This window comes from Mixophyes fleayi, chromosome 1 (genome assembly GCF_038048845.1).
Source record: "Mixophyes fleayi isolate aMixFle1 chromosome 1, aMixFle1.hap1, whole genome shotgun sequence".
NCBI lineage: Eukaryota > Metazoa > Chordata > Amphibia > Anura > Limnodynastidae > Mixophyes > Mixophyes fleayi.
The window spans coordinates 306,108,708-306,135,162 of record NC_134402.1 but is presented as its reverse complement, the minus strand read 5'-3'; the positions used below and the strand labels follow the sequence as shown (position 1 = coordinate 306,135,162).

The 26,455-nt window shown below is 38.6% G+C and overlaps 2 protein-coding genes across 2 annotated transcripts; one reads left to right on the top strand and one right to left on the bottom strand.

The window, feature by feature from the left end:
• Positions 1 to 3,374: 3,374 nt before the first annotated feature.
• Positions 3,375 to 9,680, bottom strand: NEDD8 (NEDD8 ubiquitin like modifier). The gene is made up of 4 exons (XM_075211154.1): positions 9,534 to 9,680; positions 8,621 to 8,668; positions 5,522 to 5,604; positions 3,375 to 3,644 (listed from the first exon to the last, which is right to left on the bottom strand). The coding sequence occupies exons 1-4, from the start codon at positions 9,549 to 9,551 to the stop codon at positions 3,560 to 3,562; spliced, it is 234 nt and encodes a 77-aa protein (XP_075067255.1). The 5' UTR covers positions 9,552 to 9,680; the 3' UTR covers positions 3,375 to 3,559.
• Positions 9,681 to 9,864: 184 nt separating this feature from the next.
• GMPR2 (guanosine monophosphate reductase 2) lies at positions 9,865 to 24,003 on the top strand. The gene is made up of 10 exons (XM_075211153.1): positions 9,865 to 9,954; positions 10,241 to 10,333; positions 14,951 to 15,070; positions 16,143 to 16,226; positions 16,307 to 16,480; positions 16,608 to 16,689; positions 17,330 to 17,436; positions 17,656 to 17,698; positions 23,059 to 23,218; positions 23,328 to 24,003. Exons 2-10 carry the CDS (start codon positions 10,247 to 10,249, stop codon positions 23,512 to 23,514), a joined length of 1,044 nt encoding a protein of 347 aa, XP_075067254.1. The 5' UTR covers positions 9,865 to 9,954; positions 10,241 to 10,246; the 3' UTR covers positions 23,515 to 24,003.
• The last annotated feature ends 2,452 nt before the right edge of the window (positions 24,004 to 26,455 follow it).

Genomic DNA, 26,455 nt, shown 5'->3' with positions numbered 1-26,455 from the left:
TGTTTAAACAGGAGAGATCACAATCCAGACACATTACATTTAAAAACACAAACTCTGTTGTATAGCCACAAAACAATACTTATCCCTTATTATATCAAGAGTGGCTCATCTGCTATCCCTTTGTCCGTATGTTTACCTGTGAAAAGGTAAACTCAGAAAAAGACCAATCGGGCAGGTCCTGAAACTCCTGACAAAGTAATTTATAGCTCTAAGAGAGCTCCAGAGAACAGCAAGGAGACATTGACTACCCAGTGATAGCTGAAGTCAGGCTGGCGTTGAGATCCAAATCTCTGCCCTGACAGGGAAGGGACAGTCAGTCCATGAAGTACTGCCTTTGCCCTGATCTACCTGTCCAGGTGTTAGGGAGCTGTGTGTCCGCCAAAAGCGGAGTGACAGTGACTCAGGACCACTGCCTTGCTGGTAGCCTCAAAGGAGAGAGGGGTAGAAGTTTAAATGGATAGACAGCAGTCCCTGAGTGTGACTAGGATACTGGTGAGGTGTTTTCACTATACCCTGTGTGTTGTCTGTGTCAGTCTGTAGTGTTATTTGTTGCAGGCTATTATTGAAATATTATTATTGTTGTTTGGTGCTACCATTTTGTTAAAGAAACCTATTTATTTTATTTCAGATATTTGCCTGGGTGATTTTGAACCTTGGATAGGTATGGGGTAGGCCAGCTGTGCGGCACAGAGGGTTAGATTAAACCCAGTATCATCACACCAACCTTCATTCAGCTACATTTATCCAACTGCTTGTAAATAGTGCATATGGAAATTATTTTTCATCCAGGAACAGGGAATGCTGAGAGCAGTTCCAAGTCCTATACTTGCCTGGTCACATGTACAGCCAACATCAGTGAGCTGGCATGAGATTTGAATCATACACCAGGTTTACTCCCTGAGGTAGCAGACTGGTGTTCCCTACTTAGCTGAACACTCATTAGCCTTACACCATGGATGGTGTCACCAGGAATACAAATTAGGTAAGACCCTGCACACAGAAACAACAAACACTCACTGATCTAACTATACTATAAACAGGAAAAGAAGTAGGTGAGAAGCATTATATACTGTCCAAGAACATTTTGCTTAACCAGTTTCTGCCTTTCCCATTGTTATGGTCGCTATGGAGAACCAAATAGGAAATTCTATTTTATATCCTCTTGTGACAATGTCCAGAACCCACGGATCCTGAATAGAATACATCCAGATTTCTGTATAATCTGTTATCCTGCCGCCCACTGTAATGAAGGTTCGAGCCAGGCAATTGTCATTGTGAAGTCTTTTAACCTGGCCTCCAATATTTATGCCTGAATACCCCAAGGGCTGGACTAGTACATACCAACATCCTTAAAATGTTTACGGGATGAGAAGAAAATAAATACTTAACTATTCAATCTTGCTGCACATGGTTGGATTTACCCAAACATTTTCTGAATTATGGCATCCAGCTTGTCAACAAGGAGCAAGAAACCTTTAGAGGGGAGTAGCTACAGTAGAGTTATTTAGCTATGGCTAAATATGTCTTTAAGGTAGTTCCAGAGAACTATGAAGTTTCTTAAAACAACTTTCCATTTGTCTGTTCATAGGATCCCTCAAAGAACCAGTCTTCTAATGCAATAGTGGCCCTAGCTGACACACTGGCTATTAGTGCATCCACCTTTGAAAATTAGCTCTATTTTAGGGTTTCTCCATCCATCATGCGCAAGAAAACCACTATTGTTCTTACTATCATTCTCAAAGAGAATCATCCCCAGAAATATTTTTAAGAGGATTCTCCACCTTATTCAGTTTAAATAGTCTAGGGCCCTCTTTAATCTCTCCAGACTCCCTACTAGAGAACCCATCTAGGATCCACTAGTAGTGAGTATGGAGAAATTCAGAATGACAGTGCCAATAATGAAGTCCAGACCTAGCTCTTTTTCATCCCTTGTCTAGCATGTAAATCTTCCTTAGTCACAAATGACTTCATCATGCAAGATATCCATTCTTGAAGTTATTCAGAGGGCCAAGAATTGTTTCCAGATCTAAATTGCAATGTTTATTACAGAGTAGTAAACAGCAGCATGTGCCAGGATCTAGATAAAAGGTGTTTACACAGAAAACAAGAAACAATAACTATACACTCTATCCTTGGCTAGAGACAGGGAAAGACACCAGGATTTGCACTACATACTACCTGGAGATGTCTTAATCCATTATTAAGGCTGTCATGGAGTATCAAAGGAGAAAATAAAAGGTTTTATTCAAACTATAAGAATCAGTTTGGTAATTATAATTTCCTTCAGGGTGCTATTAAGGATTTATAGTTTTGCAGTCTCACAGACTATCATGGCAACCACAGTCACATGGAACATGATGAAGTGAGCAGAGGTTTGGAACACTGCCTCTGAGCTCTGTATCATGTAGAACCCCCCCCTCTCCCCTTGCCTTCAGATGATATACAGACACATACTGAGAGCCGTCAGCATGTATCTGTGTAACTGGCAGCCATATTTTGCAACCTCCAGAGAGAATTTGAAAAGATAAAGATTTGTAGAGGGACAGCTTTATAAAAAAAAAAAAAAAAAAAAACCACACACACAAGCATAATTAAAAAATGCAGTAGATTGCCATTTAAAATGAAAAATAAATAAACCTTGTATGTGGGATTTCCCATTTAATATGTCCAAGTTGCACTGGATTGATCAAACCCAATAAAACCAGTTACTGTGTGTTAAAATGAACCGGATGGCTACAAACCGTGCAAGGCAGCCATGAACAAAGAATCAATGCTTATGAATATTGGTTAAGAAATGCATCAATGATGTCACTGTTCCTAGTGAATGGATATGATGATATCTCATGAATATTTGTTCAGCTGACAAACCGGTTGCCACCATTATGTTTAGAGGATATCATGTGACAGTACGTGTCTTAAAGAGCACTTGTAATTAAAACAAATTTTTGTTGTTGGAACTAAAAAGTTGACCCAAAACAAAAATGGGAGAAATAGCCAAATTGAACATATGGACATTGTTTCATATAGAAGTGTGCTCACAAACTTTAAGCACTAGTTTGATAAGAACCCAACATTACATGTACATGCTAAATACTGTGTTGTAGTTGAGATTCTAATTCTAACTGGCTACATGTTTTTATAACCCTAACCACTTCATCTTCAGCTCGTCTGTGTGCAACCACTTTTAAAGAATAACAGATGTTCAAATATATCTAAAAGAGGAGCTGAAAACCCAGCTGGATTGTGTGTGCATGGTGTCAAGGAGTAGGTCTCAGATGAATCACTTTTTTTTTTTTTTTTTTAATTTGCTTAAATATAAGGTTGATTTGATAATCTCACATTGCTCAGATCTTTTCACAAAAGAGGCGGTAGAATATTTGCAGGAACATTTATTTAGGGGTAAACAAAAATAACAATAGACAATAACATCATTTCATTATTTTACATACAAGCTGGCAGAGGTTTGGGCAGAACAGCCCAACACCACAAGACCTCTGGTATGCAGCACCTCTACAGCTAAAATCCATAAAAGGACTATATAGGAGGCTTTATTTATCCTTCAGCAACCTCCTCTAAGTGCAAGGACCAAATGTAGTACTGAACCACCTTGTATTTTATAGTCTGAAGCGGTTTTCTCATCATTCCTGAAATAAAAGGAAATAAAAGTGAAGATATTTCACAATAGAGGCACATAAGCGTTGAATGACAGATTACCTTATGTAAAGAATGTATATTTGAAGGTACATTAATGTCACTTTAATAAAATAAAAATAAATATCTGCTATACAGTTAAGAGCAGAGGTGCTCAAAACCACTCCTAACAAGCTATGTTTTCAGAAATCCTGTTTGTAGAAACAGGTAGGATGAATCATCAGGTCTACTGTATCAGTCTTTGCTGAAAGGGAACAGCCACAATGATGTCCAGCTAAGTGGGCATCACTGCATTGTCTTTTATGGCAGATTATGTGACTTTATGCAAATATGGCAGCTTCTAGTAAGCATTTGTTTCAGTGCATCAAGCCACCTTGATCCAAGGGCTGAAAGAAAAAAAAATGCCAGTGCTGTCCAGATACAGTAACTGATGAATTCAATATTAAAAAGGGATTGTAACTTCAACATTCATCTTCACTTAATTGTGCCTATTGCATAATAGGAGATATATATATTTGGACAGCGGAAAAAAAAATGCTTGAAAAGCAGTGAAAGTATTACAAATTGACATTTTCTGGGGAATCAGCCTACTGCTGAGAAATGGTTTACATTCTTCTAGGCGTTCCCTAGGGTACAGGTTATGTCTGGTTCCACAATTATGTTATAAAATATTTTGCATTTATATTACCATATGTCAATTTCTTAAAACTATTTTTATTCAATAAGCATAGTCTTTCTTGTCACAGTAAACCCCATTTAAATGTTTGTCTTTATGCGGTTAAAGAATTTGAATGTCAGTGTTTTAGTTTTAATAGCGAGTGGTAAAGAGATTGTTTTTTTTCAGTCATTTCTAGACCAGCCCGTTTTGCTTTTATTACCCAAAAGTCACACTCCCCCAAGTGGCTTTTGCTGTGACACACTGCAAAAATAAAATCCTAAGAATTGCCTATTTTCTCTACTTGTATGCTCGCCGCCCTTGTCACATGCAGGCATCATTAACATATCTAATTGAGTGGACAGATCACTCCCACGTAACAGCTGCTCTGAGCATTCTGATTGGCTACAGGTTGTTTTATTCCCAACCACTTGAAAACTAAAGACATCCCATTAAAGCATGAGTTGAATATTACATACATTTTGATACCCATACCCTAATCTAAATCACCTTAAAAGTTTTTCTCCTCACCCAGTAGTGTTCTTAGGGAGTGGGGACACACAAAAAAAAGTCCAGTTTATTTAGTTATTTTAAATTATGAGCATAAACTGAGCCAACCTCTTTACACAAAGTACAGAACTGAAGCAATAGCTGCTATATATGTCACAAACAAAATAGAAGCTAAAACACGTTTACTGGATCTCCGATGTCACATGGGCAACACTATTCAGGGTTTCACACTATAGATTTTAGGCCATTCATCAGTAAAACGCATTATAAAGCATTTCATTCTCTATTCAATTGTGAGTGCCAACACAGCTTAAGTTGATTTTATGTTTATTGAGAAACTCTACGTTTATTTTAGTGTAGATTAGGAACTTTAAGATTCCACTGTACGAAAATAAAATTATTCCAAAGAACGAGTATTACATGTTTCACTTCTCTCCAGTCCTTCACTGAATACAGAAAGTCTAAATGTCAATTTAACAATGTAAAAAAAAAACCCAAAAAAAACAAACCACTGATGACGACTGTATCTTTACTCTGGCCAAATTAAGGTGTGCTAGATACTTACAAAGTATTAGAAGTCGTATTATCTTTATGCACAACTCAAAATACAAATAGCCAGCAACTTTACGGCTCTAGTTTTACAATGAGCCTACTCTACATGAGGCACGAGTTATGGTTTAGATAGCAAACTACAATGCAACTTACATTTGTTTTCCGCTATAGATCAGTCTTTGTTGTTGTGGTGGAATTCCCTCCTTTTCTTCCACTCGCTCTTTAATCCTCTCCACCTGCAGAATATCAACATTGAAAGCAAACATAGTGGCATCCACACAATATGGAACACTGAATTATAAAACTTTACAAAAACTGGTGGTACTCAAAGTACAACTCATTAAAAATTATATGTACCTTGTTCATTCTGGGTGCTCTATATTAGTAACTAATAGAATGCATACCTGATATCTTGCAGATGCTGATGTTTGGAACAGAATATCTATGAAGTTGAATCCAATTATTAGATGTGAAGGCCTAGCCGTTTAAAGTTGTTACAGTGCAACTGAAAGCACGATCATCAACTATTTCAAAGTTGCTCTCAGATGCAAGTCCTGTAGTTGATTATATATCTATATCAACTACAGGACTCACACCTGAGGGCAACTTTGTTTGAAAAGTTAATGACCAGGGCTGTATGACATTAAGACAGGGGGACAGTGCCACTAGCTGGCAGCAGATTTTTTGGGAGGACCTCACACAGTTCACCCCCCAGAAACAGCCACTACCATATGAGCACTAGAAATACTTTAAAAAAAAAAAAAAAAAAGTATTTTTTTTTTTGTATGTAAGAAAAAGCATATAAATAAATCTCTCTATCTATCCCTCTATCTAATCTTGTTGCTTGTATCAGCAGGAGTTTTAACTGTGTAGACCACACAATTCGGCTAACCATGTACAAACTTTCGACCAATATCAAATTCTAAAGTATCTCCTTGTCTGTATAACATATATTGACATTGTGTATGTGTACACAAATATCTGATTTGTCAATTCTCCATGTCTCTTCTGTTAGAGCTGCGCAGGGCTGTGAGCTAATCATCTTCCTGGTGACTCCCCAACCCCACCACATCATCTTGATAAGGGTGAATACAATTTTGGAACTCATACCAATGTTGCCATAACCCATGATACTTATGCATGGCTTTTCTACTTTCGTACATAAGCCATTCATGTTTCCATACTTCCTTTAACTAGAGAAGTCCAGTGTGGAACACTGGGTGGCTCAGGTGCCATTCAGCAACTAGCAAGAATAACCTTAGCCAAAGAGGCCAGAGTAAATATGTATTTAAAGAGCAGTTTATCAAGGTTCTCTCTTGCAGTGCCGAACAGACAAATCTTAGGGCACAGAGCAGGAGTGACAGGTAATGTGGAAGAGATGCAACCTCATATCTTTCCCCAAAAGGACTGAATGAGTGGGCAGGTCCACAGTAAATTGCAAAGAGTGCATAAAACAGCACAGCACTTGGGCCACTCCACATTTGTGCGTTCCATCTTGTGCAATTTGGCTGGGGTTAAATACACTGTGTACAGAAGTGTACCTGCTGATAGCACAGGCATGAGGTGGCATCTCTGGTACCCCCTATCACTAGACTTCACTCCTCATCTGAAAGAACCCCCAGTTCAAATTTCCAGCTAGTTCTAAGCAGATCAAGCCCCTCCGGAGACACCTGAAGGAGCAATAGGGAATATAACACAGATAGTGTCTTCCAGGAGACCACAGATCATAGTACATTTTTAACTGGAGAATCTAGAATCTGAGGCAAGGCCCTGGAAAATTGAACCCTCAGGGCATGTGGTACCTGCAAGAATCAGAAGATCTGAGAGTTAGGCATCGAAAACATGGATCTTATTTGTTCAAAGGACCGTAGATGGCTGTCCACACACATCTGACCAATGGTGTGCTCTCCTGCCCGTCTCCATAGCACCGCACCCTCCAACTCCATCAGGTTATTGAAACCAGAATTAAACCAGAAGGGGGTACCCGTGTCCAGCCCCCCCAAGAGGACGTGTCACTAGCTACATCATGGAAGCCTGCCTTATTATAGGAGCCACTCTGCTGGCTTTGTGCCTGGCCACCATAACTTGCAATGAACCAAGAGAGAACTCCGTCTGCTTGCCAAAAGTGCCCAAGAGTAGTATCCTGAGTAGCACTCAGCCAAGTTACCAAAATGTGTAAGCTCAGTGAGAAAGTACTTTATACCAGAATTACGTTAACACTTATTGTATTTGGTCCATGAATGCAGACACCTTCCCTTTCCCGTTCTGCCTTTTTAAGTATAAGTTCCTACCCTGCTCTTGAAGCGCAACAGAGTCCTATTATAATAGAATAACACAGAGGTTCCCAAACTGTGCGCCATGGCTCCTTGGGATGCCTCAGCGATCTCACTGGGTTGCCACAGACAGGGCTGGTGGTAAGCAAGGTGGGGGACAATTTGGTAATTATTTTGGCTTAGAGGTGCCTTGAAAAAATTATGGAGATCCTAAGGGTGCCTCGAACTGAGAAAGTTTGGGATCCACTGGAACAACGTATTATTTCTCCTGTTTTAACAGGCATTATTTGAGCACTGCATCCATCAGTGTGTGTTGGACCACCAACAACCAGTCAGACCAGTCCTGGCAGGTGTGGCGATATCCTCCAACAGTTTTCAATATGATTGCAAAGTATTACACCACCCCCACCCAGCTACTTCTTCATACCACCCAGTAAGCAAAATTTTCTGGGGAGAACACCGGATTGCATGCCTGGTCCACCATTCAAAGGGGAACAGGCAAAGTGTGCATATGCAGCGTGACAAATGTTACACAATGTTCAAAATGATAATGGGCAAATGTACTTGAGTCTAACGCTAAACTTCTCCACAATCTCTACTTTGAAAAGTATTCTTCAGAACTGGAAACTAAGTTCTCAGTCTTATACAACAGGCTATTTTCTTCAAGCTTACAAAACATCCCTCCTATGTTAGCAAATAGGAAAAGATCTGAATTGTTCAAAATCTAAAAGATTCAGATTTTACTAACGATCTGTGCAGTCAAAACCCTGTGTTATGTTCTTAAAAAGGAGCAAGAAAAAGGTGTTAAATAAGGAGGGGGAATTGTCTAAACATCCAAAATATAAAGACAATATACAGTTTACATAAGATTATTTAACAATTTATTCTAGTATGTATAATACATACAATACACATAGCAGATTTCCAAGATAATTCACATCTGCACAATAACACTAAAGCTAAGCCACCATAACCATACCTTGTCAGTAGGCTCTATATCAATTTCTATCTCCTTTCCGGTCAGCGTCTGAAATGATAGACATACCAAATAAATTTACAGCAGAGAATTCATTAAATAGTATGGCTTGCCATGCAATTTTTCCAGAAAAAGAAATAAAATGAAAAAATAAATCAGTTTTTAGTTTACATAATCTATTAAGATGCATCAGTCATTTAGAATCTGCAGTGTGATTTACCAAAAACTATAGAGCATCCTTCTTGCATTTGCCCCACATTCTGTTCACTTTTACTTAAGTTACAGGTCCTACAAAATTGTGAGCATGTTTGATCATCATATATGTTGGACTGGATAACCAAAGACAAAACATTTCTAGTTATGAGGGCCTACAGGAAAAAAGAAGGATAGCTAAAATGCAGTCACTTAATATAAGAGTGGGGGTCTCAGTCTAAGAACCTGAACAATCAGTCTTACATAGTGAGGTTTTTTTCAAAAATTATAAATCCCCTTTAAAAAGTTTAGTATAAAAGTAGGCACTCCTATAAGGCACTCCTATATAGCAACAATCAAGAATATAGGAACATCAAAATGACATTTCATCACCACAAAAGCAAGCGATATATTTTAAATCTACACAATGAAAATTATAATAGTCATCCTTTAATAGGCCTGTAATACCATTCCAGTAGACATGTTATAATTTCCAACATTGTACCTCTGTCATAGTTTGCTATAACTCACATGCTTCTAGATGTAATCCTCAGTGCCTTATTACAGTCCCCATCCCCTGGGGTATGTTTAAGCCACTGCACCCATAGTTATGTGGTTTTCATTAATTGCACTCATCACCCAAGCATGTATTACAATCACCATCATCAGCCGTATATCACACACAATAACCCCAGATATTAACATGATGAAGCCCAACACTAACCTTTACTTTAATAAGCATGCTGGCGTCGTGAGTATCTGTCTTCTATACTACTGCCAGCCTTTGCTCAGGAGCGGATCTATACTGTTGAATGATTGGGGGCGTTATCAAGCCCCTCCCACCGGGTCACATGACTCGGCCAACACGGCCCGTTATGTGTCCCACTCCGACTCACCCGTAACTCAAAATCCCTCTCATTGCAGGGGACTTACACCCACCGATCCTAGCAGGGACAGGGATTTGAAAGCAACGCGTCGTGTCGCTAACTGCAGGCAGTAGCGCTAAGGGGGTGGGCGTGACAATTACCCCTCCTGGATTCCCCACTAGAATGACTTCCTATTCACTTCCGGGGCGCGGGGTCAGGAAACAGGAAGTTACTGGTGTTGGGATCTGTGACAGTCTTTGTTGGTTACCTGAGTGACAGGTGTGTATTGCGCCACATTTTATCCATACATCAATCACATTCCCTTTCTCTGTCCAGGGTTACGGTCTCTCTACTGTCCGCCACCACTCTTATCCCTGGGCCACCTGTGTCACCTCTCCTGCCATCTATTGCTTCCTTCCCGTGCCTTTTACTTATGCCATCCACCTTGTCATTCTTAGGTCACTCTGCTGTCATCTACTGCTCTCTTGTCAGCCCTCTAATGTATAGCTGTCTGCCCGGGATCACCTGTCTCTCCAGTCATTCATTTCTATTGTTTTCTATTTAGGTGATCATGCCGCGAATAGACAATGATATCAAGCTGGACTTTAAGGATGTTTTGCTGAGGCCAAAGAGAAGCACTTTAAAGTCTCGCAGTGAGGTGAATGTTTCATAAAATAGTTTAAACCATTCTTGTAGAAGATCGCACATAGATCATACATAGGAATAATTAAACTACTATACATTTTTAAAAAAGTGGTAATTTAACATACATAAATATCATATGCTGCGTATTATTGACATGGATTATATATTTGAAATAATAAACATTTTTATACTTAGCATATCAAATAGATTTAGTTATCTTATGAGTAGAGGGTTTCTTTGTTGTTTAAATTATTTTATATTCTATACCATCCTGCTCACACTTAAAATTGATGTCTTTTTTTTTTTTATAAGAAAATTATCAGCTTTCATACTTGTATAAGTATTGGTGGTAAAAGTACTAGCACCATTCACACCAAGCACTACCCTACTTGATATCCTAGACCTAAATTGTTCTCCTTGCTGAACAAGATAAATAGCAATAGAATAAACTCATCTAAATGAAACCCACATCCAAATCATACAAGAAAGTCACAGTTTGCATTAAGACAACAAAAACCACTTATAAGTACTTGCAATATGGAGTTAAAATTGCATGGGTGGTACAGTGCCTCAGTTCAGGGGTTTGATTCTGACTAAGGCCCTATCTGGGTGGAGTTTGTTTGTTCTTCGTGAGTTTGCGTGGGATTCCTCCCACACTTCAAAAAGGTATTCGTAGGTTAATTGGCTTCTGACAAAATGAACCCTAGTGCAGGTGTATGTTCATGTAGTAGGGAATATAGATTATAGGCTCCACTGGGGCGGGGATTGATGTGAATGATTACATCTCTGTAAAGCCCTGTGTAATATGTAGGCCTTTACAAAAACTGTTAATGAAGAAGTGAAAATAGTTTGGGCTGCCCTCGAGGATAAACAGGCTTTTTAATCTGATTTCTTGTTCAAATAAATATAAACCAAATATATTACGTTTTTTCAAATTTGTTGTACTTGTGTATCAAAAGTCTAATGATTGAAAATGCTATTTATATACCAGCTCTCTGAGTCAATACTTTACCTAATGAAACATGTCCTCACTGAGAGAGGCAGAGATGGGGAATGACCAGTGTATACAAGAAAAACATTCAGTTATATATTGTTAAAGTCCAGATCTAAATCTCAGTAAACGATGTACTGGATAAGACTATACTCACATTTTCCCATAGTTGTCTGTTACCAAGTTTATTTAACACTTTTTTTTTTTCCAATCAAATCGTGTGTATATAGTATGAATACATGCAGTTTTATTGATATATTATCCAAGCAGACTAAGTAGTAGTATCCTTCAGAAAAAAAAATCTGTATGTCATAATGTTGATACAAATGTATAAAGTGTGAAATACTGTATTTCTTTCTGCAACCTAAACAAACCCAAAGCAAAACAAGCTACAGTTCACCAGATGGCTGCTGCATTCTGAAATATATATTTATAGTATGGAAATATCAGTTATCAACCATCATACCAATGAAACAGTACTCGTAGAAGCCTAGTTATAATGGAAGTGATAAAATACTTGCGTTCAAATAAACTAAATTATTTGTACAATAATAAGCCACACAAATGTGATTTACAAAGTCCATATATCCCAAATGTCTTGATTAGCGGACATCGACAGAGCCGTGCTTACACGAAAGTGAGTGTAGTTTATCTCAAAGTCAAGGATGGGGCTTCTTGTATCCTGACTTTTCATGTCTTAATGTTGGGCGGTATCATAGTCAAATTGGCAATTCAAGATCTGGTTAAATGAATATCCTCAGTGTTGTAAAATGTACAGGAACACATTCAATCCATTATATCCATAGGAGAAAGAACATATAATCCACAGTCTTTATAAGCAGCATTTATGTCCTCATTAAAATGACGCAGCTATAGAAAAATCCAAGTAGTAGTTTAATTGGCTGTTATCAAATTGAACCTAGTCTCACTCTCTCTGTCTGTGTGTGTATATGTTAGGTAATTTAGACTGTAAGCTCCAATGGGACAGGGACTAATGTGAGCAAGTTCTCTACAGCGCTTTGGAATTAGTGGCGCTATATAAATAGCTGATGATGAAGTAACCCAAACATGCCAATTTCCTTACATTAACAGTTATAATTGATGGCATTGATTACACCTGATCATGTAAGGAGACTATCATCTTTTTATCCTGTATTGTGGCTTATCAAACATTTATATACCTGTGTTATTGGCTATGCTAGTGGGTCATTTTAGGGACAAACAAACAAAACTGAACCTAAAAAATAGGCCAGCATAAACATTTGAAAAATGTAAGTGACATCTGTTAATTATGGCTATTACAAAATACACATCAGGGTTTGGTTCATCTCTAAAAGTGTTCCATGCAACATCTGTTTTTCTTATCCCTCTGCCATATTTTAATAGTTATCACATGGCAAACTTACCTTCTAAGTGTGACTGAGTGCTAATCTCATCTGTTGCAGGGTCTGCAATTTGCTGTAAAGTGTTATGTTTATAGCATTTGACAATTACATGGATTTCAGCTCCTGCTATGCGGTCTCACTATAGCGCATTACAAACCAGAACTGTAGCTAGACATTTTAGTGCCCTGTGCAGCGGGACGGACCTAGACTTTATTTTTAAGGGGGAGGGGTGGATTTAGCATAACCATGTCCCTGCATTTTATTGGCTGGCTGTGGTTGGCACTGCCCACAATTGACCATGGCCCCTCCCCATTTTGATCAGCGTTTGGAGCCCAATTTAAAGGTAGACTTGTGCTAGTACGGAACGATTGCCCCGATCACCACCCCCCTCCCTCCTTCTGGATCCACCACTGCCTGGACATGAGAAAACACTGGCACTCCCCATATGTGTGAGTAGATGCTGCCTCCCAGTGTCAGCGCCTAATCTTTACAAGCGCTAGACTACCTTCCAATCCTCTGATGTTTTTTCCTACCTGTTCTTGCAACTTTGACTACCCTGTTGGGAAAGAGATACTGTAGTAACTATTCACCTCCTGGACAGCTGAGCAGTGAGTGAACAAAACAGTCCCACCCCCCAGCCAGCCTGATATTAAATCGGTAGTGATTCTGTAGATAGGTTTTAAAAGACTTTTTACAGGAATGGACATCACATCCCTGGTCTTTATTAAATGAATGTATAATACTTTAATGTTTATTCATTGATTTTGTTTTATTAATTGAAGATTCTAAATATGTTTTAATATATATAAGGCTTTTTGTTATTTTTATATAGGCTTATTATAGTGAGGACACTTGTGTTTTGTTACCCCTATATTTCATAGTTTGTTGTTTTTTTGCATAATATGGTAAATCTGTGTTCTTAATGTGGGAATCCTTTTACATTGGCAGCAACTCTATCTAGAAGGCATTGGTTTGATGTGCTGTGTACACTGTTTTTGTTCCTTAACTGCTATGCCCCATGTATAAACTGCCGATGATATGTGTTCTTAACTTGTGCAGTTATGCCTCCTGTGTAATCCTAACCTCTGCTGCTATGCCCGGTGTGTGTTCCTAACTTGTGCTGTTATGCCCACAGTGTGATCCTAACCTATGGTGCTTTGTCCCATGTGAGTTTCTTACCTGTGAACAAGCACTTCCCACAGCAGGTCACTTTGTCTTTGAAGTGGGAGGGGAGGTAAAATAGACTCCAATCTGCATCTGTAGCACACAGAGTTAAGCTGGGTACACACTACAGAAATTTCAACCAACTTTTTATGCCGAGCGATTCTACATGCGATCGATGTTCCGATCGCTTGGTCCATTGACTGCATACACACTAGCCTTGTTTAGGACGATAAAGGGAAGAGCGGACGTCCCTTTAGCGACTTTTTACAGCCATGTTGTGAGCAATGACTGTAATTTCGTACTCACTGTTGTGGATCGGTCAGAAGTTTATACACACTACACAACGGTAACGAGATTGGAACGAAAATATTAAACGGTACGACCAACCAAATGAGGCGACAATCGTCCATTTGGGCAGAATTTCAACCATCGTGTCACTACACACACTGACCTGACTTTTGAACGAGCGGTCGTATGTCGGCTGTTTGAGCCGATTATTGGATGAAAACTGTGTAGTGTGTACCCAGCTTAAGGTGACTGGTCCCGAGGGAGGGGCCATGCAACTGAAGCACAACTATGTGAGAAACATGACAGGCAGCAACCCTAAGGTGTCCCCTGTATTCTTGTGCCCCTGGGCAGCTTGATAATCAGAACGAGTAGAGGCTCAGATCTGCCCTGTAATTGTCATTGTGACAATCAGAGTGGCGCCCTGGACACCTGCTGCACCGCCCTAGTTATGGCTCTGTTACAAACATCCAGGTTTGGCAGGAGAGGCAGAACCCAATACTCAGTACTTGTCAAAACATTTCTTATTAAATATACATATTAAGTTTTCATGAAAGGGATATTTATATTAACCTAATTAAGAAATTAATTAACTCTACTGTATGCAAGAAATTTTAATAGTGATTGTAATGTCTACAAGGATACCACAACATGTACTATACTATTTATTGCAGTTACATGATTTTTTCCATAACATTCTTAAAATTATCCATGAGATTGGCTGAACATAATACCATAAGTAATGTCTCCTTGCTATTCAGCGTCTATAACTATCTTTTTTTTGTTTGTTTTGTTTGTCTTGCAGGTGGAGCTCTCTCGTTCCTTTACATTCAGGAACTCTGGTCAAAGCTACGAAGGGATCCCTATAATCGCTGCCAATATGGACACTGTAGGAACCTTTGAGATGGCACGAGCTCTCTGCAAGGTAAACAATAGTTTTAATGGGTAGGATACGTGACCCCGACTACCACAACATCAACAACGACTTACCCAACATGACAAGGGCGAAGCTCTCAAAGACGAAAGAATGGTAAGGCCAAAGGTTTCAAATTACTACCCCCCAGAATCACGAGGAATGAAGAAGCTGGCACACAGAAAGTCACATGACTTTCTGGGACTATACTATTATTAGGGGTGTTAAAGGAGTAATGCAGGGATGCGCCAGATGTACAGTGTTTTATAGCAAGCCTTCTACTTTCTACATGCTGCGCCTCCCTGCGTTACTCCCTTAACAACCCTAATAATAGTATAGTCCCAGAAAGTCACATGACTTTCTCTGTGCCAGCTTCTTCATTCCTCGCGATTCTGGGAGGTAGTCATTTGAAACCTTTGGCCTTACCATTCTTTCGTCATTGAGCGCTTCGTCCTTGTCAAGTCGGGTAAGTCATTGTGGTAGTTGCGTTAGTGACTACCACCGGTTTTAATTTAGTATAAAAAATATATTGGCATAGACTTTATTTTTTAGGCATGCAAGATCAGATAGAAGCATGACAAATTATGTTTGCATCATTTTTTTACACTTCCTTAAACATCATCACTGTGGGCTTAGCCTTGCAACATATCACTTGACTACGAACCAGTGTTTTGGTCCTGATGTGCCCAAGTGATGTCACTGGTTCCTAGTGAATTGATAGGCTACATTCTCATAAGCAGTGGTTCAGCCCACAAAATGTCAACCAGTGAGTGTAAACAAGTTCTTTTGTAACCGTATATGTTTGCTTTCGATTTCCTGATTATTTGTGAGCAGGTGCCACATTAACTTACTCAGTGACAAGAGCTATGTGCCTGTGCTCGAATACGCTCAGTTTTATTCTTTCAATTCATATATTGTCTACTTATTATATAAAAAGCATTGGTATGCTTTACCCCATATAAGTTGTAATCGGTTTGCTATTACCAGTAGAACGTGTTTTATTAATAATAAACAAAAAGCAACTTGAATTTTTAAACTGAGAAAACAAAATTTTCTATTTATCCCAACCTCTCTCTCCTTTTAGTTTTCTCTTTTCACAGCGATACACAAACATTATTCAGTTGAAGATTGGAAGCAGTTTGCTGCCAGTTCTCCAGAATGTCTGGAGGTGAGTGATACGAATAATCTTCTCCTTTTGAATCTAACAAACTGCACCTAATCCCCAATCTTCTCTTCATTTGTCTGCAGAATGTGGCTATGAGCGCCGGTACTGGGCAGTCTGATTTCCAGCAATTGGAGGAAGTCTTAACTGCAGTCCCTCAAGTACGCTACATTTGTCTGGATGTGGCTAATGGATATTCTGAGCAGTTTGTCCAACATGTGAAAGATGTTAGAGCCAGGTTTCCCAAGCACACAATCATGGTGAGAAAAAAATAAATATATATATGTATATATATATTACCATTTCCCTGCACTTGTATGCCAGTTATAGAGATTATTATTGTTCTTTTCTTCCCCTTCTTACTTACATAATGATTTCTGTCTTCAGGCTGGAAACGTTGTTACGGGGGAAATGGTAGAAGAATTGATCCTTTCTGGTGCAGATGTTATCAAAGTCGGAATAGGACCAGGTACTGCTTCCTTTCTTGTTGCTCATGTAGGAGAGCCTAGGGAACATAAACACATTCCATACTTTCAAGGAGTTTAGATCAGCAACTTTATAAAGATTGGTAAAATTTTTAATGTTTCACATTTTATACAACTTTATTTGCTAGATTAGGTTAAACTAATGTCCATTGTAATAAGCTAAGCTATTCTATACAGTGTTCTCCCACAGGCATAGAAAGCATGCTTCCCCAGGCATATCTCAAATATACTAATTGCAAGTGATGCCTGTTTAAAGCTGCTCAATTCCAATGGCCAGTTAGGCAGTTTTATTCCCTGTTGGCTACAAGTCACAGCATGCAATCCAACATTATTACTGATCAGGACCTACCAGATGTTGATTGGTGGCAGAAAATGTGGTCTCTTAATGACTGTGATCTGGTCGTGTCAATCTTTGTACAACAGCACAATTGTGCTCCATGTGATCTGCCTGTATCCTTAGTCAACTTGCAACTAGGTTGTGTGTTCCCGTTACATCACCTGTACATTGCACAACTTCCCGTCAATATGCCACCATCCAAGTCTGATTCTCAGTCATACATGGTTGTCATCACTTCTTTTTTTCGGTCACCTTTCTCAATTTCTACTGTACTTATTCTAACTTAGGGTCTGTTTGCACCACCCGGAAGAAGACAGGAGTCGGATATCCACAGCTGAGTGCTGTTCTTGAGTGTGCAGATGCAGCACATGGGCTGAATGGCCATATTATATCAGTAAGTGTAAACAAAAATATATGTATATACTGTATATTTGACATGCATCATTGTATTATGCATGTTGTACATTAATGTACAATTAGACTAAAACTGTTAAATACATGCCGATAGAATGTCTTATGTCTTCCATCTTACTTGTTTATCCATATTTTACAATATAGTGGTGTGGAAAGTTATAACAGAATTAGAAATAGTGTCATTTTCTGTGGTTCACAGGATGGGGGCTGCACATGCCCAGGTGACGTGGCCAAAGCATTTGGTGAGTTTCCATACTTAATTGAAATATTTGAACAAAAAGTTCCGCTCATACTGTTTTACATTAATGCTAACTTCTACCTGACAATAGCTTAGTGGTAGATAGGCTTCTCACCCACTTTTGTTTGAATTTATATTTGCTACTTTTATTTTTTTTCTGGTAAGTTATTTACTAATTGCTGGGCTGTTTGGAGCCCATATCCTCTGATTTTTACAACTTACAGATGTGATTTTATCTATTCTATTATAATCAGATTTATATTTTATGTGTATTAATGAAAGAATTATTGGAATAACAATGGAGAATTATATAAAGATAATTTGGATGATGTGAGTGTTCTCTGTACAGCGCTGCGGACTTAGTGGCGCTATATAAATAAATTATGATGATATGCATATAGGGTTTTTGAGGTTTGGGAATGCACTTAAGAATGAAATGAGACACCGGTGTGTCTCATTATAGAAGTATGTGGAAGCTAATAGAATCCCCATATGACTAAGGAGTCATAAATCCTTATCTATAAATGATGATCCAGAACTGCTTATACATGCTCCATATCACTAATGAAATTGTTGAAAAGTAGTGGAAGAAACAGATAAAAAATTCCCTTACTCAATCGAAGTATGTACCGGATTTCAAAACAAGAGATACAGAAGTGAATAAATGAGAGACCAGTTTTGAGAAAGAACAGATAGAGATCAAAGAGTAAATTTTCAAGATATCTGACAAATTACCAACAAGGAATAATTTGTACACATACCCCAGGTGGTATAGAGGCAACATAAAAGTTCAGAAAACAAGATAAGTTAGACCAGCAAGTAAGAGAAGTTCGGAGAATTCAGGAGTCTTATTGCACAGTGTTAAGACCATTGCCCTGTTTTAAGAAATGTAACCCTTATAGACCTAAAAACGTGAATAGTGTTGAAATAAGCTGAAAGCTATTTTGCGTCTAAAATTAACAATCAGATTGCAACCCATTATTCTAGAATAGAGGATGGCGAGTGTTGATCATTATTAGAGGACTTTTGGAAGAAAATAATAATTCATTGATCACTGATGTACCCTGTTCGGTGTTCGATAGTAATACAAATTTGCAACGCTGTAAGCAAGTAGATAAATCAAAGTTGAAATCGTAATTTTTTCTGATGGGTCGTAAGAGTTCATCAATCCAGATCTTTTATAAGAACACCCTTGATGATTTCAGGAAACTGTGTAATAAGTACAAACAGAGAATTAGGGAGGTGGAATCTATACAAGCCAGAGAGACAGACATGAAAACAACTACAGAGTGATACTGCCCTAATTATTAAGGCAGTGGACAAAGGAGGAATAGTTGTGGTGCTTAACAGAGCTGACTGTATTAATAAAGGGTGATGACAACTCACAGATACCGATTTATAGTGGATCCTCTCCTTGAATCCACCCAGAAAATATCAGTTAGAGTTTATCTTCCTAAAATCACCAAGGAAATTCACTGTTCTCCTGGGAGACCTACTGTTTCCTGGTTTTCTCGTTGCTATAAAATATTTAGTTTTTGCAGGTTCACGTTGCCTCCCTGAGATTGCACACACCTTGAACTCTTTGTCATGTTCCTCAAACCATTCCTGAACAATTTTTGCAGTGTGGCAGGGTGCATTATCTTGCCGAAAGAGGCCACTGCCATCAGGGAATATCATTACCATGGATGGGTGTGTACTTAGTCTGTAATAATGTTTAGGTAGGTGGTACGTGTCAAAGTAACATCCACATGAATGCAAGCACCCAAGGTTCCCAGGCATAACATTGGTCAGAGCATCACTCTGTCTCCGCCAGCTTGCCTTCTTTCCATAGTGCATCCTGGTGCCATTTCTTCCCCAGGTAAATGATGCACATGCACCCAACCGAGAGAAACCTGTTCCTATAGAACTATATATGGTCACCGGCACTTGGTTCTCAATTAGTGGTAACTTAACAGAGAAAGGTTGGCACAATAGGATATGAGCAAAGATAATAGACTGACCTGAGCGTAACACTCTGGGTAGCACAATAGCTGGGATGGATGATGGACCAGTAGGATACTAATGGGGCAGATATGAATGATGAAGCAGTAGCCAAGTTAAGCCGATGTTACTTTTAGCAGTAGACAGTACTATGTGGTATAGTGAGCCACAAAGTAATGTGCAAGTTATTATTCTAGCATTTTCTGCTGTAATGTGGAGCGGCACAAATACAGATAAAACCTGACAAAACAGGAGCATCGGTAAAGTAATATCCAAGCGCAGCAGTGAGCTTTTCAGTCAGTGGAATAGCAACTACTAAGATAGATAAGAAACAGTCGATACACAATGTGTGCAGAGTAATGTGGTGCAGAATTCGAAAAACAACAAACAGCAGACAGGATTATCACTCACAAGCTAATATTTAGCCCCGGCAGCTAGCAGGATAATAGGAGCCACAGGTTATAATTCAACAGCAATCGGGACACTCTGGATCACAATGAAGTGTCAGATACCAAGAAGCAAACAGAATTCAGAACAGCACTGAACAGGAACATGGAACTGCTAGCATGTAAGCTCTAGAACCGGCAACTACTCTCACACATTCCTCTCACCTCCACAACATTGTCAAGAGTTATCTAATTCCTCTTCTTAGATGCCACCAAGACCACCATCCATGCTCGTCGCCTCCGGCCTTGATTACTGCAATCTTCCAGAATGGCAATTATTACTGGAGGGAGGATGGGGAACTTCAAAGTAATGGATATGACTGAAGTAAGGTGGATTTATTGAATAAAGCACCCAAATCCTTGAATATTGACTTTGATATACAACCACTATTCCAATAGTAGTTCCATCTTAGATAAAGTGGGTTCACTCATATGGACACTTCTAAGGCAACTAGTCCCCTGTAGATTAATGTCTGATATCTACAGTCATGCCATCCTGCTTATGCCCAACATGATCCAATCTTGAATTGGGCCAGTTGTGTATATCCATACATTATGGTTATACACAACTGGTATGAGAGAACCGGATGTTATGGTGTATGCAACTGATCAGTATATACACATTACCCTTTTGATATAAATTTGTTATTACAAACACATATGTAGGACATAAAACATAAGTACAAAACATAAGTATAAAACATAAGTTAAGGAGTGCAATTAATGTGAGTTGTCTTTAGCTTAATATTCTGTATGATTAACATTCCTCATCTCATTAGTATTTTTATTATAATATTAAGATAAGGCACACTCTGCTGATATACTATTACAGATCCCGCAAACTCTATCATAGCAGCCAGTTATTAGTATAGTGTCATCAACCCAGCAATGGAACAAATCGGCAAACAAAGATGGGCCACAGAGTATTTCATAGAGACCTCCTCCAACCATTTCACACGATACCTCCCGAGGAAGTCACGTGCAATGTGCATTATTGAGGAGACACTATGACTACCTTATTATAGTGCCGAGTACTTTTGTTGGTATATAAAATTAAGATTATATTCCAAAATAATTTTAATATTCTTAAACAAGATCAGATTTTAACAAAGGTGATTGCTGATAAGCCATAAATCTTCTATTAGAAAAATATAAAGATGTATTTTTAGGCCCCAGTGCCCTAAATCAGTTGTTCCCAAACTATGCGCCACGGCTCCTTTGGGTGCCGCAACGATCTCATAGGGGTGCCACGGCCAGGGCTGGTGGTAAGTAAGGCGGGAAAGTATTTGGTAATTATTTTGGCTTAGGGGTGCCTTGAAAAAATTATGAAGACCTTATGGGTGCTTCAAACTGAGAAAGTTTGGGATCCACTGCCCTAAATAGTAAAGTAAACAAGGTATGAAAATATCAGGTGAAACCTGGCTCCCCATGGAATTAGATGGATGTTTCCTCTGTAATTAACCAATCTGTATAACTTATATTATTTGTAACAAAACTTGGGAAGTAACCTCTAAAGCAGAGAAGTCCATACTCAGTCCTCAAGGGCTACCAACAGTTCATGTTTTCAGGATTTCTTTAATCATGCACAGGTGAGTTAATCTATTTGGATGCGTCCTTAACTATCCCACCTGTTTCTACAGACAGAAGTCCTAAAATCAAACTTTGTAGCCCTTGAGGACCGAGTTTGGACACCTCTGCTCTAAAGTATCTAGGTTAAGGTTCCCCATTCCAGAATTTATTAACTGTAAGACAACCATGTCTATTTGTGTTTTGGAATGTCCATGTGGTCATCATTATGTGGGAAGGACCACGCTATTCCTAAAAAGTAGATTCAGAACCTCAGAGAAGGACGCTCTAGGACTTACACACAGTTTTTCCCCAGGCACTACGCACCCCCTACATGGTAAAGACCCTGAGGATCTTTCGATAGAGGGGATTGGAAATACCATACTACAATAGAAAGTCCACCTGCGCAGGAATCCTAATATCTCATAGGCTTTATCTCTCGATAGTTTTTTTTTCTATATACATGAGAATTTTACTGAACAAACTAAGACAAGCTGCTACTGATCATACCCAAGTAGCCACATGTAAGTCCAAGAAGAAATAGAAACGTGCATCACTCAAGAACAACCTTTTTCTTTTTTTTTTTCATCTTGGATTTACTGGTGATTTAAAAATACCCTAAGAGGGGGGGGGACAGATACCATATCTTTTGTTCAGTTAAGCTATGTGAATTTTTAAACTACAATAATTATTCTCAGATGGTTCTAAAGCTTTGGAATCTAACAATTGGTAGCGATACCGTGATGCCTATTGTACAGGTATATCTATAGCTTAGAAGTATTTTGTCTGTTCAATGAATGGGCTTGTTATTTGAGTTTTCACCCCTAATTTACTCAAGCATCTACGGTAGAGATTGTCTGCCACTCCATTTCATATTTCATGCTGTTGTGTCATTCTTAATTTTCAGTTTTGGAACATTTTGAAATCTTTTAACAAATTAAATGTTACGAGTCTGCTATAGATCAAATCACTGATTTCTTATCTTATTGAATATCTCACTTAGCGTTATTTTCTTCATCAATGCGAACATTAGTTTCATACACCACAAGATAATCTAAATGGAAGATATTTATGTTTTTCTGCATTAGGGAAAAAAATACATTTCAGATTAGCACAAGTATTATAGATTTTTTAAAATCATGCCAAATTATACCTATAGTAAAATGGTCACTGCTTAAAGTAACATGGACAATAGGTTGACTGGAAAAATAGTAAAATGACTTTGTCATGACAGATACAATATAGTTACACATCTATATAAGTGATTGCAACTGTCCAAGGCTTGTGATGTTAAATCCTGGAGTTTCTGGTAGGGGGAAATCAAAAGTATGTATATATTAGACACTGTCTGATATGATGGGTTTCATTCTAGGAGCTGGAGCAGACTTTGTAATGTTAGGGGGAATGTTGTCTGGACACACAGAATCAGGAGGAGAAATCATCGAGAAGAATGGCAAGAAATATAAAATGTTCTATGGCATGAGTTCAGAAACAGCAATGAAGAGACATGCTGGAGGTGTTGCGGAGTACAGGTGACTGAAGGCCACATGGCTTCCTTTTATTTGTTTAATATCTTTTTAAATAAAAACCAAAATGAACCACAAAACCTTCTCCACCTGACTGCTTATTTCTCTTTCTTAGGGCGTCGGAGGGAAAAACAGTGGAGGTTCCTTTCCGGGGTGATGTGGAAGAAACAATAAAAGACATACTTGGAGGAATTCGTTCTACCTGCACATATGTAGGGGCCTCCAAACTGAAGGAGCTAAGCCGTAGAACAACTTTTATCAGGGTGAACCAACAACTTAACCCCATATTCAGCAACCCTTGACAACACCCCACCATTAAGCAAATCCAATTTGTGATAATTCACTATTTTATTGACTGCCACTTTCACATTCAGTGGTTCACACACTTATTCCATTCCACACAATGGGGTATATTTTCTAAACTGGGTTTGAAAAAGTTAAGGTGTTGCCTATAGCAACCAGATTCTAGATGTAATTTTGTAGAATGTACTAAAAATACATGGTAACCAGAATCTGATTGGTTGCTATAGGCAGCATCTCCACTTTTTCAAACACACAGTTTAGTAAATATACCCCAAGGTCTCTTTCTCGATTCCCGAATCGCATTTTAGTCTCCTCCTTCAAGTGAATGACTGACATCTGTTTCTTGTAACATTCCTGTTTAAGGACCAGTATATACTGCAATGTATAAAAGTGTATGGTATGTGCTACTGTACTCTAAATATTATAATTCTTTTCAAATTACATTTTAAATTATAAAATGTTTTATTGTTGGATAACCAAAACAAGTATGTCTTGTGTACTATATTGTTTCTCTTCTCAAAGTTACTCATATAGCCATCTCATCACCTCAAACCTAGTCTTCATCAATGCAGGGCATTAATCTGATTGGTCATTATTTAAAAGCTGTGATAATGTGTGTAGACACTCCTGTAAAGAAAGAGACAAGGGGGAAAAGAATTGTCCCAGGATTGGTAACATTCTGACACTGATACATTACTTCAAACACACTGGAAACTGTATAGGAACACTTTCACATCTGTTAATTAATATACAATGCGTTATTATACCATTTGCTATACACCAGAAAGATTTGAAATTGCAGGTGGGTTTACGACACCAATTTACAGTGTTTCCTGTCTTCACGCAACTAAATATTAGGTCATTTATTCACATTTGCTATGCAGCCAGGCCCATTTCAGACTGAGAGGCTGCCTGCCATGCCCTTCCCTGCATTTACAGGGGGTAAGTCTAGTTTTACATAAAGGGGGGAAAAAAAACAGATCAATACAGATCAAACGTTATATAAAATCCCTATGTATTTACCCTGTGCTGTATTTACAGCCATTGAAATGCGAGCTACTGTATATAAAGGAGCCAACCTTCTCAAATCTGTGAGGCATGGATTTCAATCTATTTTTCCTATCTTCACCAGGCTTCCAGGTAGTGGAGCATTTAGTGCTGTTGCATTTTAGCCTTGATTAGGTTGCACAAACAACATCAGTTGACATAGGGCTTAGTTGTCATTGGTGAGGGATCCATCAATGTGGGAGAGACTTCAGCTGGGTCTCATTGGAGATGACAGGCTACTACTGGCATTTTTACGAGGCTGCAGAAAATACTAGTTAAGGCGTAATCATGAGAAAAGAACAATAGACACTGCACTAATGAGTGTGACGGGAGGAAGTGCAGTGAATGTATACTGAATATAACATAACAAATGTTGACTTACCCATTGACTGGCCTTTATTAAAACAAGATTGATTGCTGACGAAATATTGTTCTATAGCACATGTGAGCTGCAGAGGAAAACACAGGAAATACTAAGAACAGAAGAGATGGAACAAAATGCAGGTGGAGAAATACAAAAAGTACCTCATGCCTTTTGTTTTCTGGCAGCGCTGTGTCGAGTCTGACCAACAATTCTCTCAAGAGCTTTTCCAGAACAGAAAAAAATGGCTCCCCAAACTCTGTATGAACCTGCTCCTGTACAAGAGAAATATGGATTCTTCACAACTTTTCCCTCTAAGCAGGACACAAAAGACATGTTCATACTGCCACCTACTGGCATAGCAAAATAATTTACAACTGAACGTGTGGCACTCTATATGTCCAAGAATGAAAATTATAAATGCATAGCACGTCACCTTCATATAGTGTGTCCTAAATTGTTCATCATTCAACAGGTTTTTCACAATATTTTGAAAGTTACAGTTGGCTAGATCTCTGGGTGTCTAAAAAGAAGAGCAAAGTGTAAGTAAACTCGTGACCACTCTCATTCTGACAACAGACTTAGAACATGTAATAACAGTAAAATTTCAATCACCCACAACTTCACGCCCCCCACCGCCTCATCCCCAAGAACATATTAGGTTTTTCTAAAGAGGGCAAGGATCCAACACAAGCTTGAGCTTTAAACCTATTTCATTGCTGAACATAGATATCAAATAACTACCAAAAATTATTGCCAATTGCCTAAAACTCCTGCTAATGGAAATGATCCAAAGCGACCAAGTAAATTATGTCCCTGAGAGGGAGGCCTGAAGCAACAATTCCAACATCATAAAATTGATATGTCTAGCTTCGCTTTATAACACTCGTTTGACAGATTTGGAAATTCCTGAGGAAACTACTCAGGCATATGGACTTGGGTCTTTCTTGTATATCAATAATTATTTCCCTGTATGGGAAGCTTAGAAAATTAAGATTAATGAAACCCTATCAAATCTCTTTGATATCACTGATGGCATGAAACAGGGATGCTCCTTGTTACTCTTGATAGTCATCTTATGTATAGAAGTTCTAACAAGAGCAATACATGCCAACCCTGATGGCATCGTGATTAGTGTGGCAGAGACAGAGCATAAGCTCGCCCTCTTTGTAGATGACTTTGCTATGGCTACCATGGCAATCCCAGTGCCCAACCGATTGTTACAATTTTGTAAGTTTAGTGAACTATCAAATTTTACAATTAATTATTCTGAATCTGTAGCACTTACTCTTAATGCAGCAGAACATACATTCCAGTGTCTATAAAGTACCTTTGCACTCAAATGACACACTTCCCAATATATCTGAGAACCCAACTAACCAGGAATACAGATGACTTTTATAGCACTAATTGTATTCACAAACTAGAGTTTAAGAATTGATAATCAAATATCTTCTCCTGCATGGGCAGGGTTAACATAATCAAAATGAATGTCTTGTTCAAAGTATTATATCTTATCTAGACTCTGCCCA

Bases quoted from the DNA above. Each gene is read 5' to 3' on its own strand.
- NEDD8 (XM_075211154.1), bottom strand. The intron at 5,605-8,620 runs GTATGGTTATGG...GATATTCTGCAG, and splicing joins ATATAGAGCCTACTGACAAG to GTGGAGAGGATTAAAGAGCG. The intron at 3,645-5,521 runs GTAAGTTGCATT...CTTTTATTTCAG, and splicing joins ATCTATAGCGGAAAACAAAT to GAATGATGAGAAAACCGCTT.
- GMPR2 (XM_075211153.1), top strand. From the start codon at position 10,247: ATGCCGCGAATAGACAATGATATCAAGCTGGACTTTAAGGATGTTTTG. The intron at 10,334-14,950 runs GTGAATGTTTCA...TTTGTCTTGCAG, and splicing joins CTTTAAAGTCTCGCAGTGAG to GTGGAGCTCTCTCGTTCCTT. The intron at 23,219-23,327 runs GTGACTGAAGGC...TCTCTTTCTTAG, and splicing joins GGAGGTGTTGCGGAGTACAG to GGCGTCGGAGGGAAAAACAG.